The sequence below is a fragment of the Empidonax traillii genome, unplaced genomic scaffold (assembly GCF_003031625.1).
Source record: "Empidonax traillii isolate 1590-97213 ecotype Southwest subspecies unplaced genomic scaffold, ASM303162v1 scaffold975:size500420, whole genome shotgun sequence".
Taxonomy (NCBI): Eukaryota; Metazoa; Chordata; class Aves; order Passeriformes; family Tyrannidae; genus Empidonax; species Empidonax traillii.
Genome location: NW_020956168.1, coordinates 166770 through 185543, shown reverse-complemented (window position 1 = coordinate 185543; position 18774 = coordinate 166770). Strand labels below are relative to the sequence as shown.

Sequence of the window (18774 nt, the reverse complement as noted above, 5' to 3'; positions counted from 1 at the left end):
GTTAGCAACTTCTCCAAAGCCACAGGTAGGAAGAGATAAACTGTGCAAAGAAAGGGAAATCACACACTGCCAAGTTGTAGAAGTTACATTCCCCCCTGAAACAGCCATAAAAAATTGAGGGGTTAAATGTGAACTGTTTAAATCAGTGGAACTCACCCTGAGTGCAGAAGACACCTTGGAGGGTTAAAAGGGATTTTCTTATTACACAGACTGGTTGGAAAGGGAAAGGTGTTCTACCTGCAGCAGCCTCCAAGTGTCTGGTGGCTCCAGTTCAAAGCCAACATGGATAACCTGTTGGTTGTGGCTTCAGAGCAGCCCTGTGATGTCTGAGCTTTGGGAATTCAGGCACAGATGTGCCTGGAGAGAGAAGGAATCCCTCCTGTGCCTGTCACGGGCTCTCCCCCCTGCAAACCTCACCTGTCAGCTCTGAGCAACACCAGGGGGATGCTCTGAATGAAGCCACATCCCTCCCCAGGAGGACACTATCCCTGACCTTCTGGAGGTGGTGATGATTCCAGACAACCCCACTGCAGTTACAAGCAGTAACAACAATCACACAGGACTTCAGCCATCCCACAGACGCTTCTAGATGGCAAAAAGCTTTTTCCATGTTCCCTGGTGCATCACATGCCACGTGCTGCTCGTGGTCTGGCAGCTTTGTCGCTGGCAAGTCAAGAAATGGGTATTTTATTGATCATTTTGTCTTGACACACGGTACTAACTCACTGATACAGTTATCCCTCAATCCAGGGCTTGTTATAACATCCTTCAAAGTAAGAAAGCACATGCTTTTGCTGGCCTATGCCCAGGTATATGCAAATTTATGCAAACACATGCAAATACATGGCTGGATTTTTTGTGTGTGTGTGTGTGTGTGTGTCAGGGGATGTTGGCAGGTTTGGAGATGTGATGTAGTGGGAAGCAATAGCAAAACAGCAGAGAGGAGGGCTGGAAAATCCAGATCTCTGCATTTCTTAAGAGCTTTTGTTCGAGTCTGCTAAAGAGTTGTTCAAACACTCCAGGCCCGGGGGACTGACAAGTGCTGCAGAAACTCCCACGCTGCTGAGTCAGGCAGGGGGGGATCAAGGAAGTGCTGCAGTGATTGAAGGGATCTGCCCTTCACTTCACTCTCCTGCCCTGACAGAGGAAACAACTTGGGCAACGTTGAGAAATCAGCAAACTAGGGTTCAGGGGGAGCACTGGGGACGAGACATCCTCTGCCAAAGGGGTGCCAAAGCACGGCTTGGCCTCCCTTCAGGCACCTGCCCCCAGTCTGTGAGCCCAGCAGAGCCACTTCTGCCGGTGATTGCACGGCAATCCACGAATCATTTCACAGAAACACTAAGAAGAACCTATGGAAACTCCCCCTCAGCTGAGAATGGGAGAGAAACGCTCTCTTCCCACCCTGTTTTAAGCCTGCAGGAGCAGGGACCTGTTGGTGAATCATCAGCAGGCTGGAGGTGAAGCCGTTCCACAAATTTCGGGCAGCCTAGGATCTGGCATTTCGGTGGCAGGGAAGGAAGGCAGACGCAACTTTCCCTTTCTTCAGCAAATGCCTGACCTGCCAAAACACGGAGAAGCTCATGAAGTACCATCTCACACTCTTATATACACGGGCATGTGCAACTAAACACGCATCTAAACACACCCAGGAGCCACAGGGAGCTCCAGGAACCTTTTCAGACCTGCAGGCACAAAACCCAGCCCTCCAACCTTGAGGGTGCAGGTGACCAGCAATCACATACCTGGTCCCCAGCTCTCCCAGGGGGAGCCATGTGGATGGGCTGGTCGTTGTCCAGGTTTCGGATGCTGGGGTCTGCCCCGTGGGCCAGGAGCAGCTGGATGATCTCCTTCTGGTTCTTGTCCCTGGGCAGTGCAGCTGCCATGTGCAGGGCTGTGTTGCCATGGGCCTGATGGGTTGGGGATGGGAAAGGAAAAGAGGTTAAAAAGCCTGGAGAAACCTCCTGCTGAGCTGGGCCACCTCCCTCGGGGTTGTCCTTGGAGATTTGTGAAAGGGGAGCTGGATTAGTTACCAGCAGGTGAAGGAAGATCTCTGCTCTGTTTCTCCCATGCAGGAGATTTGGGGATTTAGATTTTCCTCTCTTCTAGAGCACTACAGACTGTAGGGTTTTTAATGCTTGGAGTATAACTAAATAAATAACCCTGCCTCAGCAACACTCCTGATCGCCCTGCAACCCCCTGCTAAATCACACCTCCGTGTGAACAGAGCCCTGAGGAGCTATTTGAGGAAGAGAAGGATGCAACATGCATGTTTAGCCATGGAAATATTTCCCTGGGAAGCACTAAGTTGGATTTGGGGGCTGCTACACACCACACATGGGCTTGACAACAGCAGAGCCAGCTGTGCTCGACACATCCCCACTGCTCCCTCCTCCCAGCACTTGCAAGGGCCAGAAAGTTGCAGAATCCTGAGGTCAAGCACATCCTTGAGCATGGATCGAGTCCAGCTTTCCCAGTAAGAGGGTTTGCATGGGAAGGACAGAGCTGGCTGTGAAGCCAGGCAGGGGGCCAGGATGGGTGGAAAGTGCTGCAATTTGGTGCAGGAAAGCTCTGCTGTCACCAGACCGTGTAGAAATCTGGGCCCTGTCTAGCCAGCTATGACTGGTAACGGTTTAAAATGAGAAAAACCTAATAAACAAATGCATAAGGGGAGGTATTTTTAGTCTGCAAGAGTCTCATTTGGGCAGCTGCTTGTTTTTCTCTCAGAAAGGACCACACATTTTGTCGTGAACTTGGAATGGCTGGGCAGAAGTTGCAGTGTGTGTTGCTATTCCAGCTGTTAAAATGAATACACATGATTTTTCAGGGCCTATTTATAAGGGATACTGAGGCAGAAAATAAAACAGCAAAATCCTAACAGCCCTTCTCAAACAAGGCACATTTTACGAGCCCTGAACAGGCAGATCCTTGTCGATTTTATTATCCCAGAGAGCCAAGGGGTGGTTACGAGCTCTTTACAGGATTTCTCGTTAAAATGGAAACATCTGCATTTGTTTGCTGCACCTTTGTGGCAGGAGCACTTGACAGCTTCCCAATCCAGGCACTGGCTCACAAAACAGGGATCTGACAATGCCTGACCTTGAAGCCTCACGTTGACTTTAACAGGGCTGATGTGAGACCATGTCCAGAGGACCAACGTGTGGGCTCTGGGAATCCTTCAGGTGAAAAAGACCTTTAAGATCTCCATGTTTTGTTTGTTTTCTCATTGTGAAATCCCCAAGGAAGCAGATTTGGAATGAGACAACCACAACAAGCAGTGGGTGAGGCAGGGAAGCCAAAAATACGGACTCCAGGGTGCCTCTGTTTCCTTGTCTTCTTCATACTTGGAAGAGCTAAAAAATCCAGGCTGGGTTATCAGACAACCATTTCTCACTGTCCCAGACAGCTCAGCAGCAAGACTGAAGACTCCAGGTGATGCTATCACAGCAGGGAGCTCTCAGAGGGTTGTGATCAAGAGACAAGGGCAGATTGCCACGGACAAGCCAGCACCTGTCTGCTGTGTCTCCAGAGATAAGAAGGAATGCAGTGGAAAGGCATAAGGCCCTTCACTGGACAGAGACACAAACTCAGCGCCTTTACCCACATGCACAAAGCCAAACATGTTTCCTACAGAAATCTGTAGGGGGAAAAAAAAAGCACTGAAGCTGTCCAGAATCTGCCTGCTAAGTGAGGTGATGGAAAACATCCAATTCCTTCTTGCTAGACAGAAACGTGTGTGTGTGGGAAGAGAATAACGGGAATCTGGAGGACCCCACAGATGTTCTAATGCAGCCTCCCACTGCAGCACAGCTGCCACACTGCTGCCAGCATCTCCCCTGCCTGGAGATGTGCACACAAATCCCCCCCCAGGCTCACCCTGACTCACCTTGCTGTTGACAAAATCCTTGGACTTGAAAGCGTTCAGCTCCAAGAAGTATCTGAGCAGGGAGAGGTTCCCATCCTGGACTGTGTAATGAAGAACTGTCTTGTTGCTTTTCACATCCTATTTAAAAACAGGAGGAAAAAAGAAAAAAAAGAAAAAAACAAAAACAAATAAAATGAGAAATGTTCTGCAGAACATTTCTCATTTTATTTGTTTTTTTTTTTTTTTCTTTCAGGCCAGCTCTGCAGCCAGTGTGGAGCATCCCCTTCCCTTCAGCGACCCCTCTGACTGTCCAGTGTTTGCTTCAGGCTGCAGGACAGGAACCCCAAAAAGCAGCACCCAACTCTGCAACCAGTCACTTGGAAAGCTCCCTCTCCATTCCCACGTTTTGAGAACAGCAAATTCTTCCCCAGGGAGAAGTCAGGGATGACTGAGCCGAGCCCTCACCCTGCTGTAGATGGAGGCCCCGGTGTGCACCAGGAGGTGGATGCAGGACTCCAGCTCCTCTCTCTGCTGCTGGAGGTCTTTGTGCTGCTCCTGGGTGAGGGTCTGGCAGCTCTGCTCCCGGAGCAGGGCGTTGTGGGCCAGCACAGCACAGTGCAGGGGGGTATGGCCTGCAAAAACAAGGATGGGAGGGAGAGAACGACAGCCCAACCAGAAATACTGATGAACAGAGAGCAGGCAGAGCTGGCCTGGAGAGCACCTGCCTCTCTCTGCACGTGTTGTTAAGACACAAGCCCTTCTCTGCTTTCCAGGGTACCACACTGAGTGTGTGGACACTTTTTGGGGCTCTGCAGCATCTGCTCATTTCCAGCTGTGCATTGAATCCCCCCTGAACCACTCCATCCTGTGGCATTGGAGTGCTCAGACACAACTGGCTCCCCCCCAGGCAGTTTCTGAGCCCTCCCAGCCCCAAAACTCAACGAGCAGCAGACAGTGAAATAGCCAATACAGGTTTCCAGGCCACTGTAAAAATATTTGTGCAAAGGTTTTTACCTTCAAAATCCTTCGTTTCTAAGTCAAGAGGGAAACCCAGTGACAGTATAACCTGGAAGCAACAGAGAAATCGAAAATTTTAGGTCAGCAGAACAGTGTCCAAGCCAAAATCTGTCAAAACCAACAAAATTTAAAATAGATATAAAAATAACAATTTTTTAAATAGATATAAAAATAACAATAGATATAAAAATAACAATTTCTCCTTGGCAGGTGCAGCCAAACTTTATCCCCTGAAAGTTCACCAACACTGGCTGCTCTCAGGTGGATTTACTTGCTTTTTGTTTTTAGAGTGTGAGAAGTTAAACTCACAGTTTGTGGAAGCAATGAGGATGCAGAGACTAGAAATGGCCTGCATGGGGACCTGGAGATGAGCATTGCTTGGATTATAAATTTTAAAAGAAAGAGAAAAGAATTTTAGACTTTTTAATGTAAGAAAGTGATAGATTCAATGTGATGAAGCTAAACATATATATTATATATATTGTTTTCTATATTACTATAGATAATTCATTTCTTCCTCTTGATTGAATGAAATAAATTGTTCACGTTACAAGACTAAGAATTTTTGCAGTGCAGTGACTCATCCAGAACTGTGTCAAAGCAGAGAAGGAATCCTGCTGCTGAAAGATGACCCAGAATAGTTGGGGCCTGACTTATCTTCTCATAACAACAATAAAATATATGCAGATCAAATATTGGCAATGTGCTTGATTATTAGAGATTAGATAGTTAATCCATTAGGGAAAAAAAACACAATAAAATAAACAAGCAAACCATAAAGGCTTTCATGGCTTTGACCACACTGAATTTGTGTGAGTTTTCCCTTTTAATGGCAAGGGGAGAAAAAAACAAAACAAAACAAAACATGAAAGAAAAAAGCAGACAAAGAAACCCTGAAATACAAACCACCCCAAGGCACTCTGGGAGGCTTTGTTGGAATCATCTGCATTAAAACATTCTTCCCTCTGAAGGAAACACCTGTTTTCCAAAGAACCCTCCGTGTTACACATTAACTGCCCGCTCAGGGCTTAGCCCAGGGCACGTGCCAGGCAGGGCTAACGAATGCTGGGGATGGAGTGCCAACATGCCAGGCAGCCCCTGGCACCCCATCCCTGAGCCCTGCCCTCAGGTAACCCCAGCAGCAGCCACAAAAATGCCCGTGCTCAGTCCTGGCATCATCAGGGCGGGGATGTTCTAAGAACTCCATTTTATGGCCGATAGTTAAGCATTTAAGACACACGTCTGCTAATCCCTGCTGCGTAATCCCTTCCCAAAATTCCCACAGCGCCTTTTGGAATGTGCTGATTTGCTCCTGGGGGGCTGGCACACGACTCGGGGTGCAGCCCCTGTGTGCAGAGAGACGTGTGGAGCAGCAGGGGAGCAAAGATTCTGCTCATGTAAGTCATGCTTTGAGTGAAACCTGAAAAACACCTCGCTTTGAAGGCTGTGCCTGTGCTGTCCCCTGTCTGCAGGGTCCCATCAGCTGCTTCGAGTCAGCCTCCCCTGCTCACTGACACCTTGCCCTCTAAGGCAGCTGTTCCCAGACACCAGCACCGATATTTTATGGAGGGTGCCAAAGTCACGAAGCTTTCCCCACCTGCAGCACTGGGGCGTAGCCGTACGTGGCAGCGAGGTGCAGGGCTGACTGCCCCTTGTTGTCCACGGCATTGACGTCTGCTCCTGCCTGGATCAGGTCGTGGACGATGGCTGGCTGCCTGGCAGTGACAGCCACCAGCAGAGGCGTCTGAAACGGCAGAGGGACGTGAGGGTCTGGCAGCAGGCGCTGTCACAAAACCAGGGATGGGGGAAGATGAACGGTGGCTGGAATGCCGAGGGTCGTGGCGCCCAGAATGAAGGCAGCTCTCAGGGGGATTTTGAACCCCACGTGGGACCCATGGCGTGGTGGGATGGGGGCACTGCCCAGCTCTTGCCGAACTCCCTCTGGGGTCCTCTGGCCCTGCCTTGGCTGACAACCCAAACCCAGGGTTTTTGGAACAGCAGTTCCATCAGGTGCAGCCCCCCTGGCACCAGTCAGCTGTTCATGAAACCTCCAGCCTCAGAGACTGCTGCCAGGAGACACACATTTTGCTGGACCAGCCTTCTTAGATCACCCTATGAACCACTGGCTGGAGAAAGAAGAGGCTCGTTCTCACCCCACCCAATTTATCTCCTGCCAGAGGCACCTTCGCAAGGCTGAGCAGTGCCAAGCCTTCCCTCTCAGCAACAGAACAGGGTTTACCACTTGTTCCCAGCCATGCAAAGCCCCTGCCCACCCCAACCCTGCTGTTTTCAGGAGGAAGGGGCCCACATTACCTTTCCTCTGTGCTCCCTGGCGTCGAGTCTCCTCAGCGGCTTCAGGCGCTCGGCGGCTGCCAGGGTGTGGACCCTCATACCTTTAGCTGCATAAATATGTAGAATTCTAAGACAGCAAACAGAGACACCGGTCACTGCTTGGCCATGAACGGTTTTACAGGGCAGCACTGCCGTTTTGGGGGTTTTTACGCCCCCTGTTCCACAAATCCACGCCGGGAGCCTCGAAGGGCTTTGACCGTGAAGCTCCCACTCCCACGGAAAGGGCTTCCTACCTCCAACAACTGCAGTGTCCAAGAGCCCTCATGCTGCCTCCTTCCCACTTCAGCACCTTCCTTCGGGTGAGATTCGCCACTGGGAGGTACCTGAGTCCTCCACAACACCCGGTGGGGGGGCCCAGAGTACCACATTGTTATGGATATATCGCTTTTTGGGGTGATACCACCCTGTACGTGTTGGTGAAATCCCACCATCGGGGGTAACACCCAGCTGCTAAGTGGTACATTTGTAATCAACCTGTTAAACTCTGCTTCTCTACCAAACCTCCTGCTCAGAGGGACGAAGCCCCCGTATTTTGCACAAGACACAGATTTGTCACAGCCCACAGGGGCTGTGGGTTTGCTGGTGACGTGGCCCTCGGTGATGGGGAAAACACTTGGCTGCTTCACTCTGTTTGCCTGGCCCTGGCTGGAGCCATTTCCATTCCCCCAAGCCCAACTTGCCAGGGCCCTGGGAATGCCCAGGTAGCTTTGGAATTCCCCTCTGCCCAGGAGGAGAGCATCCTACACATGGCTGGCCCAACCCCTGGCTTCCTTTTGCTCCAGACAGCAACATCTGGAGGCTTTTCAGGGGTGGGCAGGGGTAATTCTGTGCTCCAGAGCCAGCCCTTGCCATTTCAGGAAGCATAAATGCAGCTTTCTGGCTAATCTGATTTTCAGTCAAGCTCAGCATTAGCTGTGGCTGCACACCCACACACCCCCAGGGGTGCCAGGAGAGGAGACCAGAGATTGAACTAACACATGAGCTGCTGCTGTGAGTAAGGACTGCTTGAGGGAAGTGCCTCCAGGCCATAGCTGGATCAAGGAATTCCTCCTTAGTCTGCTTGAAAGTGCAAAATCAGCACAAAATCTCACAGCCAATCTGTGGTTCCTGCCTGTACACATGATACTGAACTAACTGACTGCTAAACCAATGCCAGGGCACCCTTTTGGATAGGAAATAAAACACTCTAGGCATAGAAAAGTTACTGTAGATCTTTATTGAAAAAAAAAATATAATTTGTCTTTTTCTAACCAGAACAACCCAGAAAGAAATTTGGAAACAGTTCATCATTGTTTTAGATTCACACACAGAATTTACACACACTGGAGTGAAAGGAATTGAGAAGCAATCTGAGCAACCACGGGCTTGATTCACAACTGCATTATCCCAGTTTTACCCACCTTGTTTGTACCTGTAAAACTGGAGTAAGCAGTGGTGAACTAAGCCCCTTCCAAAGAATTTCTTTGCTGGGTTTTTCTGCAAATATAAGCCACTAATTTCAATGCACACCTGAACTACTGCTATTTCCCAACAGCTTTACGATCACTCACATGATCTATTGCTTGTGTCTCCCAGATTTGTCAATACTCAAAACCAAAATATGCTTGGAAAGCCTTTAAGACTTTCAGCCTGAGCTTGTAAACCTCACTCAGGCATTAGCTGTGAGGTGACTTGAAATATTGCCTGGGTGGCAACTGGACTCCAGGTAATAAGCAGTTCAATAAATTATTTTGCAGTTAGCCTCGCAAACAATAAAATCACCTAAGGCTGCTGGGCTTTGGAAAGCAGAAAAACCCAGAGAAATTTTGTTCACCAGCCAAGAGTCTCTTGTTTATTAAGAGAACAATAAGCAGAGCTAGAAGGGGATATATCTCCTGCAAATATATTTGCCTGTGGCATGACACTCCTGAACATCAACCACAATATTTACAGAGGAAAAAGTAAAGCCACTCATTCTCCAGGAAAGGAAATCAGAAAGCCAGAAAGGAAATGTGGGGAATTTCCATGGCGCAGGAGAGGTCCCTGATGTCACCTGGCTCAGCACATCATCACCAGCTTCACACCCCAAATGCTACAGAACAAGGAAAAACATTGCCAAATAATAACCATGGCCATTCTTGCCATCCTAACTCAGGCAAAACTCCTGGAGGCTTCAGTGGGACCACGATCTGCCCACTGGCAGAACACGCAGAGTTACCAGCCAGCCACTAAACCAGCCCCCATCTCACAGGTGGGTATTTGGGAGTCCAGAACCCCAAAAACCCTGAGTCCAACTACACCTACAGGGCTGAGTTCCAACGGCAGACGAGGCCAGACCTTCAATTCACGCCTTTGAGTGAACTCAGATGTTCCATCTGCCCTGTAAATAGGGATGGCTGACTGCACTGGCATTTAGTTCAGCTGTCTCGGCTTTATTTTCAGATCACTGCCCCAGCAGAGCAAAACCACACTTTCTATCTTCCTAAGTTCCAAAGGAGCAGCTCAATTTAGGAAAGAAAAATGATGATTTAAGCCCGAAAATGTTTTCTAGTGGCCTAGATCTGGTAGAAGTTCCTGCATGGACAGGGCAAAGACACACACACACACACACAAGGCATTTACACAAAAGCGGTCCTGCTGAAGTGGGTCTTGGCAAGTGTGCCCTCCCCAAATGCCACAGCTGGCCAAGGACACTCTACAATAGGACAATCTGAGCCCCTTCCCTGGGCCTGAGCGTGAAAGTCACCTCGTGCTGACGCTGAGCACAAGTCTGCAGTGTCAAAAGCCTGCCTGGGAGAGGCAGCAGGAGCTGCAACAGCAGAGAAATCCTGTGCTGGGCCCCAGGACGAAGCGAGTTTCACACAGCGCCCAAGTCGTGGTGTGCTAAAATTCCCACCCCACCCACCCTATCCCCCCCCGCCTGCTGTTCCTCTGTACTCAAAACTCTCCGTGCTGCCAGGTGGAGCAGTGAGTAGGTGAGGGGCAGGCCCCAGGTGTGCCCCAGCTCAAAGCCCTTCGACAGACAGAGCATGGTTTAGGACATACGTATCGCTGTCTTCGTCTTCCAGCAGCAGCTTCTCGATGGGCAGCGCGCCGATGACCCGCCGGGCATCCTCCAGCTCCTGGGGGGCTGGCTCGGGGATGGAGATGGGCACGGGCACAAACTGAGGCCCTGGGAGCGTGGAAGAGGCTGGCTGGTACTGCAGAGTGGAGGCTGGCAGGGCAGAGAGGGGCTGTGCCCACGGGAAGTACGTGAGGGGCGGCTGCTGCTCCGGCACCTCCAGCGGCGGCACCACGGCCGGGGTGCTGCTCCGGGGCTGGCAGAGGAAGAAAATGAAATCAAACCGGTGGCCAGGTGGGGCAGGGGGTGTAGGGGACACAACACAGACTAGGAGTGCTGGGTCTGACCTCTAACATCCCTTTTCCTCTCCCTCTGGGTGCTCTGAGTGTGACACTTTCCCCATGGGAGTGCTGGCTGGGGGTGTCCCAGGTGCTGCTTGCCACGAGCTCACACTCGTGGTCAGGTTCCCTCGAGCTTTCTGTTCCCATTCCCACCCTCTCTGTAAGCCCATGAGACTCTTACAACCCTGTGCTGGAAACTGCCTGCTTGACAGCCTCTTGCAAGTTGACTTTGGTGCCACAAGGCAGCTCGTTCTGGCTCTGCCCTTCTCCTCCAAGGAGGAACAAATTCTCTTGGATCGTCCTGAAACCAAATATTCTGCTGTCTCTACTATCTTTACATGCCATTTTGACCTTCCTCTTCCGTCAGTAAATAGCAACTTTGGAGAAATTTATTGCCAAGTCATTCTTCCTGCTTCACCTGTTGTGTTTCCTGGAATCCCATTTACATTTTTTGGTGATGTTTTTTTTTAAGCTAGGAAATCAATAGTGAAGAACCTCTGCCCAGCCTGGAGGAGTGGAACAGGGCAGTGAATTTTGCCTGATTCCACTACAGCCACAGCTTTCTGCCCTGTTCAAACCCCACTGATGTCCAGCCAGGGCTAGAGCAGCTCCATGGCGTGGATGCAAACACACACAACATGATACAGTTAAATAAATCAGGCTAACTACACCAGCCAGCACCCAGGGCTCCTGCCAGGAGGGACTTAGAGGGAATCAGGGAATTAGCCCTCACTTGGAACCTTTGGCTCACTGCAGAACTGGTGTTTTTGACTTACTGCAAAGTTGGTGATGAGTGGCTGGGAAGTGTAAGTCAGAACAGGCGAAGGTCCCACCAGGGTGTAGCTGGGACACATGGGCTGCACGTACATGTCTGCTGTGTAGGGACAGCTGGCTGCCTCGTGGGGCACATAGTCAGGGTAGGTGCTCCACTGGGCCAGGGGCTGCAGGGACGTGGGAGAGGGCTGGGGGATCCAGCCAGAAGCCAGTGCTCCTTCATCTGTGACTGGCAGAGCAGGGGCAGCAACGTCCATCTCGATACAGGGCTGGCCTGAGAAAACAGGAGAGGATTAAAGATTAAACCCAGCTCAGCACAGCCTTCCCTGCAGCAAACACTTGGAGGGGCAGGGATACATTACCCATTGGGGAGTAGGAAGGAAGTGGCTGATGGGGCAAAACAACCTGCAAGAGAGGAGAAAGTAAATTCAGAGGTGAAGACCATCAGCATTCAATTCAATCCCTTAGAGAAGCACTGAGGGACAGAGCCCATTCAATATTATCAGCTGATTATCAGCTACTACTGCAAGGTCAGGGTGTGATTTTTCCCACCCAGCAGAGCTGAGCCTGGCAGCCAGGACACACAACCCCAGCCTCGTGTCCCTTCAGCTCAAGGGGACCTTAAACCGTGCTTAAACCTTGTGTTGCAGAGGGAATTCCTCTTCGGAGAGGAAACCAGGCAGCAAATCACCCAGGATGGCTCTGGGTCACCCCTTTCTGTGCTCTGGAACGAGCTGCCTCACTTCCAAGCCACTTTTTGTCCCTAGGAATTAGATCCTGCCAAGTGCAGAGCACTTTTCCCCTTCCAGTGGTGACTGAAAGCCCACTGAAGGGGATATTAATGCACTGCCAGGTAACAGGAGGCTGCAGCGCCCTCAAACTGCTTTGGAGACTCAAAGATTTCTTTCACTGCCGAAGCAGTGCTGGGGCTGGTCAATCATTTAGCTCCCAAGGAACCATTTCCCTCCCGTGTTTGCTTTTCTCCTACCGTGGCAGCTGCTGTGGCAGTGGCATTGTGGGCATTCCCCCTTTTCCTTTTCAGCAGCTCCTTCACCGGCTCCTTCACACGGACGCCTTGGTAGGGCCGAGGCTGTGGCTGCTGCTCTGGAGCAGAAGCTGAGGGAGGGGGAAAAAAAAAAAAGAATAAATATGTAGGTGACACTTATTTTCCTTTCTTGGAGCCTGTTGGCCTGCAGGTCATTTCTTCCAAAGGCAATATTAACAACTCATATTTTATAAGCAGTATTTGGAGGCAGTTGATAGCAGGAGGAAACCATGGGCTATCAAAGCTCAGGTGTTTGGAAAGCCACCGATAGCAGTGGTGGCTCCCTGCCCCCTTTTACTGCACTTTGATGTGTAAATACACTAATTGATAAGCTTTCCATTTTTAAAAAGATTGCAACTGGCCCTCGGTTTTATGGAGCACGGGTGGATATCCAGCTCAAATCTTAATCTTAGAGTATTATCCCTCCCTGGGAGCATTTATTTAGATTTACATTCTGTGCTTCAAATCACAGATGAATCGTTACACCTTGGATCATCTCTCTCATTTACATCTAATTATAGGCACACTGAGATGTTTCTGTTACACCTTCCTGGGAGGAGAAAAGCTGAGTCTAAATGCAGAGATTCTTAATCAACTTGCATTCTCAGGAATTCCGTGTCTTTGGAAATGGAGTTTATAAAGGGAATTAGGGTCACTTTAATTCTCCATACAAGCATCCAGAAGGGTTTTTAATACAGGTTAAATTTCGGCTTTTCAAATTTGCTTTTTAAATTTAAATTTAATTTGTTATTAATTTGCTTGAGTGAGTTACCAACTCCACCAATCTGAGCCCTGCTCTGAGTTGCCTGAGAGGCAGAACTGAACCTCTTGGGGAGCATCTTATCCCCGAGTCATCACACCAGTTTCTAAAGGGCCTCCTTGCACAAATTAGGGTGGGGAAGGATAGTGGTTTCTGGCTCCAGGTTTGGGGGATGGGAAAGAAGAAATTTACTGTAAAAGCTGACAAATATACCTATTCAGAGTTTCCGGTGCAAGCAGAGTAACCAAAAAAAAAAATATATAAAAAAGTAAAAAAAACCAAAGTCTGCAGAACATATTTCGGTTCCCCCAAGCTGACCTCCAGAAGTAAAAATAATGCTAGCACAGCTGCTTTTCCACTCCTCAGGGGTGCACAGGGTCTGAGCACCACAGATGAACCACAGCAAAATGACTTCAGGCTTCAGCGGGCGATCAATTCCTCGTCGAGCAAAGAACGTGATCATTTACAAACAACAATTTTGAGGCATAGCAACAATTAAAATATCTTTGTGAAGGAAGTCCCTGGGTTTAGCAGTCTCCAGCTCCTTATACCAAGGTCTTAACAAACTATGGAGTCAAGGTTCAATTATATTTTCATTTAAGCCATGAGCTGGAAAGGCATCAAGGTCCACGTGGCCAAATTCCATTCCAACAAATCAAAGGCTCCAGTGCCCATCGTGGGACACAATTCCAGGACCACACAGCAGCCAGATGCTGCTCTCTGGAGCAACGTGAAGCATCACAAGTCAAGACAAGCCCCCAGGTTGCCAACTTCAGTGGGCCCTGGATGAAGATTTAACCACTCCATCAATGCTGCTGTGAAGCTCTGAGAGCACACCAAGACATCGCCGAACAACTCAACCAGGCCACTTCAGAATGCATCCCCCTGTGCCTCTTGCTTTAACCAGGGCTGAAACTGGAGGGGAAGGCAGTGGCAGAACAGCTGCTGGAAGGCTGCGGGTGCTGGAGCGTGACGGGTTTCAGGTCACTGAACTTCCCATCAGCACCGCTGGCCTTCACAAACACACAGGAGCTGCAGCTCAGTTTCAAACTTCGTCCTTTCAACCCTGCCAGAACGATTTCCCACCAGGCAATTTTCAGTTTGAAATACCCTCAGAGCTTGCAGGACTCCCTGCCTGCAGCAGCCAACGCCACGCTCAGTCCCTGCCTCAGCAGATTTACTGCTGCTCTGCTCGCCCCCTGACACGTTGATAAGCTTATCAATCGATCAGCGTTAACAGCGTAAATATTCTTCCCTTTTGCTCCTTTCACCTCCAGCATAATAAATAATTGAAGGGAAACACAATAGAAAGCTTTTCTTCTTGTTTGCAGTAACAACCAAAAAGCAATCACTAACTGGGAACAAGAAAAATTCACATTTCAATTAGCAAACTAGCGAGTTAATGGCTGGATATTGAAGACCAAATCACACTTTTATCAGGCACGGTGAACTTTGGCAAATAAAAAGAAGAAAGAGGCTTAGTTTTGTAGATGCTTGGATGCTTAGTCTCTAATCAAAACCTTTTTACAATGAGACATCAATGCCCATTTAGCCAGGGACTAAATATTTCATCATGACCATGATCCTGTCCTTCTTTCCTGGCTAATGACACAGTTTCCCTCAATTAAAAGAGGCAAAAACAGGGTGATATTTATCTCACATAGGTCTCCTTCACACCTGAAATGATCTAAACCAGTGGAAGTCTGCAGAGCACTGTAGAGAGCCTGCACTCTGTTCCCACACAAGGAAAGTGCTGCAGATGGACAAATAAAACGTCAACTTTGGATTTTTCCACTTGGGTAGAAACAAAAAAAAAAAAAAAAAGAAAATCAAGGGGGAGACGTGAAGACTCCTGGGAAACAACCTGATTATTCTAATTAAAAAACAAACAAACAAACACAAAAAAGAACCCCAAAAAAGAGCTTGGCCATGTAGTGGTGGGGGCTACTAAAAATGACCTGTTTCAGAATAAGAGAACCCCTCTTTGCAAAGGGGAAGCTGAGATAGACAGAAAGTGCCTTACCCAGAGGTCTCAGCCTCACGTCCCGATTCCTCCCAGCCCATAATACTCTTTCCATTTTAGTAAGGCGAGCTTTCCATTGAATTGCTGCTGTGGTCATTGGTAGAGTTTTGACACCTGCTCTGCCAGGCACAGAGGGGCTCAGCTTTCGTGCTCTCCCTCTTTCCCGGTGGGGCTTCGCCAAAATTATCGCTCACGGGGTGCGGTTTCACCTCTCAGTCTCATTAGCTGATACTTTCAGAGAGGCTCTGTACAGCCCCGCATCTGCTGGGGTGCAGGGAAGGCTTTACCCACTTCAAAAGCGTTTGGGAAGAGATTTTTCAGGGGTGGGAACTCCCTCAGTGCCAAGGGAACCCAGGATGCCAGTGGAGCAGGGGGGTGGCTGAAGGTCTGCCAGTGACTGCAGCAGGAGCTGAGCATCCAGAGCACTTTGACACAGCCCAAACCATCACCAACACAACCTGCTCCCATGCTTTTCCATAAAAGACACCATCTGGTGTGGCTGAAACGCCACTGGAGCCGGTTTTCATCAGAGGGGTGTTTGTGTTGTCTTCAAAGTATGGGGTGACCATCTACACAAAGACACCTAAGAGGGAAGTTGCTGGCGCTGCCAGTGAATTTCCCATCCCTGAAGGGCTGCTGGGCCTGCTCCCAGCCAGCAGAATCCTGCCAAAAGCTGGGCAGCCCCGGCCAGTCACTTCTCCTGTGCCGTGGGAGGGGATGTTTCGGGCTGAGACGCTGGGGTTTTGCCGGATGGAAAAACGGGCCCCTCTCCTGCAGGGAAGTTCCCCTGAGGAGGGAACGACCTCCAGCTCTCAGGGTCACCCATGTGAGACTCCCTGGAGGACAAGAGCTCTTTGGCCATGGCAGATGAGGGCAAGGGTTGCCAGCTTTCCCTCTGTTCCCTGCAGGAAGCTGCTCCTTCAGGAGGTGCCCTCACCCTCAGGTTGAGGTCACACCTGTTGGAAGGAGCTCTTGTGCCACTCCAGTGCTTTGAGTTTGGGATTTTCTTTGTTCTTTGGTGTTTCTGTTGTTGTTGGGTTGTTTGTTTGGGTTTTTTTTTTACAGCTGGGGAAAAATGTGTGGAAAGGGCACCATTCCTTTTGAAACCTCCTGTTTTCAGAGAGCCATGGAATGATTTGAGTTAGAAGGGACCTTAAAGATCATCCCATTCCACCCCCTGCCATGGGCAGGGACATCTCCCACTGGAAGGGGTTCCAAGATCTCCCTGGAGCCTTCTCTTCAGGTGAAATAGGAGCAGAGGAAAGCTCCTGTTCCCAAGGGAGGGAGCAGAGCTGGGATTTTCTGCTGCCACACTAGCCCAGGGCTCATCAAGCACACACCAAGCTCCCTGGTCACCTGTGCTGCCTCTGCACCAGTTTACACCTTGGAGAAATCCAGTGGCTCCCACAGGGAACATCCATGTGGTCACAGGTGCTTCGAGCCAGATGGTGCAGGAAATGGGAGGTCACAGCTGGTCACAACAATGGGAAACAGCAGTGACTCCAAACAGAGGCTCACAGAGCTACTGAGAAGTCCAACTTCCACGGAAAACTTTGGGATCTGGCACCTGGACACCTGGACTGACCTGAGCAATCCCCCCACGGTCACACAGGGGGTGTCACAGACACCAGAACACCCTCCCTGCCCACCTTCAAAGCCACCACACATCAACCATTACTGCAGTGGGAGAGAGAAGCAGCAGCATTAATAAGATTAATAAGATTTCCAGCAGTTCCACGCTGGGAAAAGGAACTCTGGCATTGCTACGAGGCTCAGTAAGCTCAGGGGACATGGAGGGACAGGCAGGGATGGAACAGAAGTTGGTTTGCCAGGAGTGTCAGCAGGGGATGGATGGCTGACAATTTAATCTCTCCTCGTGCAGACTTGTAATTCCTTCTCCCCTCTGAGCACTGCACGTGTCAAAGAAAAAAGGCAAAGGAAAAAAACACCAATTCAAAATCAACAATTTCCTCCCACCTAAAACATCAGGTTGTTACCATTGCTCTGTCACTGCAGGAAAAAAAAAAAAAAAACAAAAACAAAAGACAAACCCAAACAAACCATTAATGGACTCATAGGAGATGAGATTCAAGATTTGAAAGGCATCATCTTGCAGTTTGCTCCAACATCTCAGACCCACTGATCCTGAAAACTGCACAAGGTGAAGGGGGAAAGGTGTGTTGTGTTGTCATGGTGCCTCCCTGGGCTGCTCAGCACTTGTCAGATAAATTGAAACATGATTGAAGGAGCAGCCAGAGCTTCTTGCTAAAGGAGGCAACAGCATAATTTCACAAATATACAGTTTGAGCTTCCAGAGTGTTCAACTGGAAAAAAAAATCAGGAGAAACGTGCAAGAGAGAAGCAGATTTCACTGCTAATAAGCTCAGAAGGGCAAATGCACAGTAAATCAACCTCACAATGAACCAACCTACATGCTGTGATACAAAGAGGAGTGTTAGTTCCACATCAGATAAATCACTGGCAAGTGTTAGGGAAATGAAGTTCTTCCATTCAGGTGTGTTGTACCATTCCAGGCTGGTGGAGCACAAAGCGTGGCAGCAGAGTTGCTAAAATCAGCATCATCTACTGACCCACACTGAGAATGAAAACCCTACAAGAAGCAAACACCTACCTGGATTATGATCAATAAACTATTCGAGCAAAGGTGGGCCCAGAGGAGCGAAATTCTCTTGAAAACAAGAAAACTGATTTCCTGTAAAGTCATAACTGTATTGCCCTCAACTGCTTTGTTCCTTATCTTTTTTATTAGTTCGAAAAAAAACCCCAAAAAACTACATATCAAGAAAAAAAAAAAAAAAAGAGGCAAAGAAATAAGATTTCTCACAGGTTTCACTTTTAAAAAGGAAAATTTTCTGGTACGTAACCACCGTAACCTTTGATATAATACCTGCATCCTGTTATTGTTTTTATGAATCATAGTCTTCCACTTGATTCATAGTGATGAAGCAGCACTGCCCTGAGCTCATATCCCTGCTGGAAAATGAGCATCACACCTTCACCATTGCCTCCCTTTCTATCCTGCACCGTTCACGGCGACCCTCAGGCGCTCCCAGAGCCGGGAAAAGCAGATCAGAGCTCACTTACATTTTTGCCAGTGCATATTCCGTGGCAGGATGGAGCCTTTTGTTTTTTTCCCACCTCCTCCCGGGATGAGGGCGGCTCTGCCCCGCGCGTGTCCGAGTCCCTGGCGGGTGGGGATGCGACAAGTGAGGCGTCAGGATGTTCCTTTGAGGTTTTTAAAAGCCCCGTGTTCCCGCTGAACCCTGTGATGTCACCACATCCTCCAACCACGACACCCCGCTCCGCTTTCCCCCCTCGCTCGGCGGTTCCTCCGCGAGCAGCGGGCTCTGGGAGATGTTACTCACGAGAAAAAGGGGCCTGCCCCTCGTGGGGCTCTCACCCAAGGATTGACAGCAGTGGGCCGAAAGGTTTGGCAGCAGAGGGGTCTTGCAGTGAAATGTTGACCCTCTGTGGCGCTAAGGATGGTCTTGCCTCACCGAGACAGCGCTCTGCTGCTTCAGGGGGCACAAACCCTG

The 18774-nt window shown here is 49.4% G+C and overlaps 2 protein-coding genes across 2 annotated transcripts; both read right to left on the bottom strand.

Moving 5' to 3' along the window:
* Positions 1 to 1489: 1489 nt before the first annotated feature.
* On the bottom strand, positions 1490 to 7273 carry LOC114067811 (NF-kappa-B inhibitor delta-like). The gene is made up of 7 exons (XM_027903495.1): positions 7196 to 7273; positions 6480 to 6626; positions 4880 to 4931; positions 4331 to 4410; positions 3887 to 4003; positions 1746 to 1910; positions 1490 to 1561 (listed from the first exon to the last, which is right to left on the bottom strand). The coding sequence occupies exons 1-7, from the start codon at positions 7271 to 7273 to the stop codon at positions 1490 to 1492; spliced, it is 711 nt and encodes a 236-aa protein (XP_027759296.1).
* A 2875-nt stretch (positions 7274 to 10148) lies between these two features.
* POU2AF1 (POU class 2 associating factor 1) lies at positions 10149 to 18361 on the bottom strand. Its single transcript, XM_027903523.1, has 5 exons — positions 18323 to 18361; positions 12378 to 12505; positions 11752 to 11794; positions 11392 to 11663; positions 10149 to 10530 (listed from the first exon to the last, which is right to left on the bottom strand). The coding sequence occupies exons 1-5, from the start codon at positions 18336 to 18338 to the stop codon at positions 10219 to 10221; spliced, it is 771 nt and encodes a 256-aa protein (XP_027759324.1). The 5' UTR covers positions 18339 to 18361; the 3' UTR covers positions 10149 to 10218.
* Positions 18362 to 18774: the final 413 nt, after the last annotated feature.

Coding starts and splice junctions, on each gene's coding strand:
- LOC114067811 (XM_027903495.1), bottom strand. CDS start 7,273: ATGAGGGTCCACACCCTGGCAGCCGCCGAGCGCCTGAAGCCGCTGAGG. Junction 4,411..4,879: donor AGAAACGAAGGATTTTGAAG/GTAAAAACCTTT, acceptor AGGAGCAGCACA/AAGACCTCCAGCAGCAGAGA. Junction 1,911..3,886: donor AGGATTTTGTCAACAGCAAG/GTGAGTCAGGGT, acceptor CCAACCCATCAG/GCCCATGGCAACACAGCCCT.
- POU2AF1 (XM_027903523.1), bottom strand. Junction 11,664..11,751: donor TCCTTCCTACTCCCCAATGG/GTAATGTATCCC, acceptor CTGTTTTCTCAG/GCCAGCCCTGTATCGAGATG. Junction 10,531..11,391: donor CACTCATCACCAACTTTGCA/GTAAGTCAAAAA, acceptor TTCCTCTGCCAG/CCCCGGAGCAGCACCCCGGC.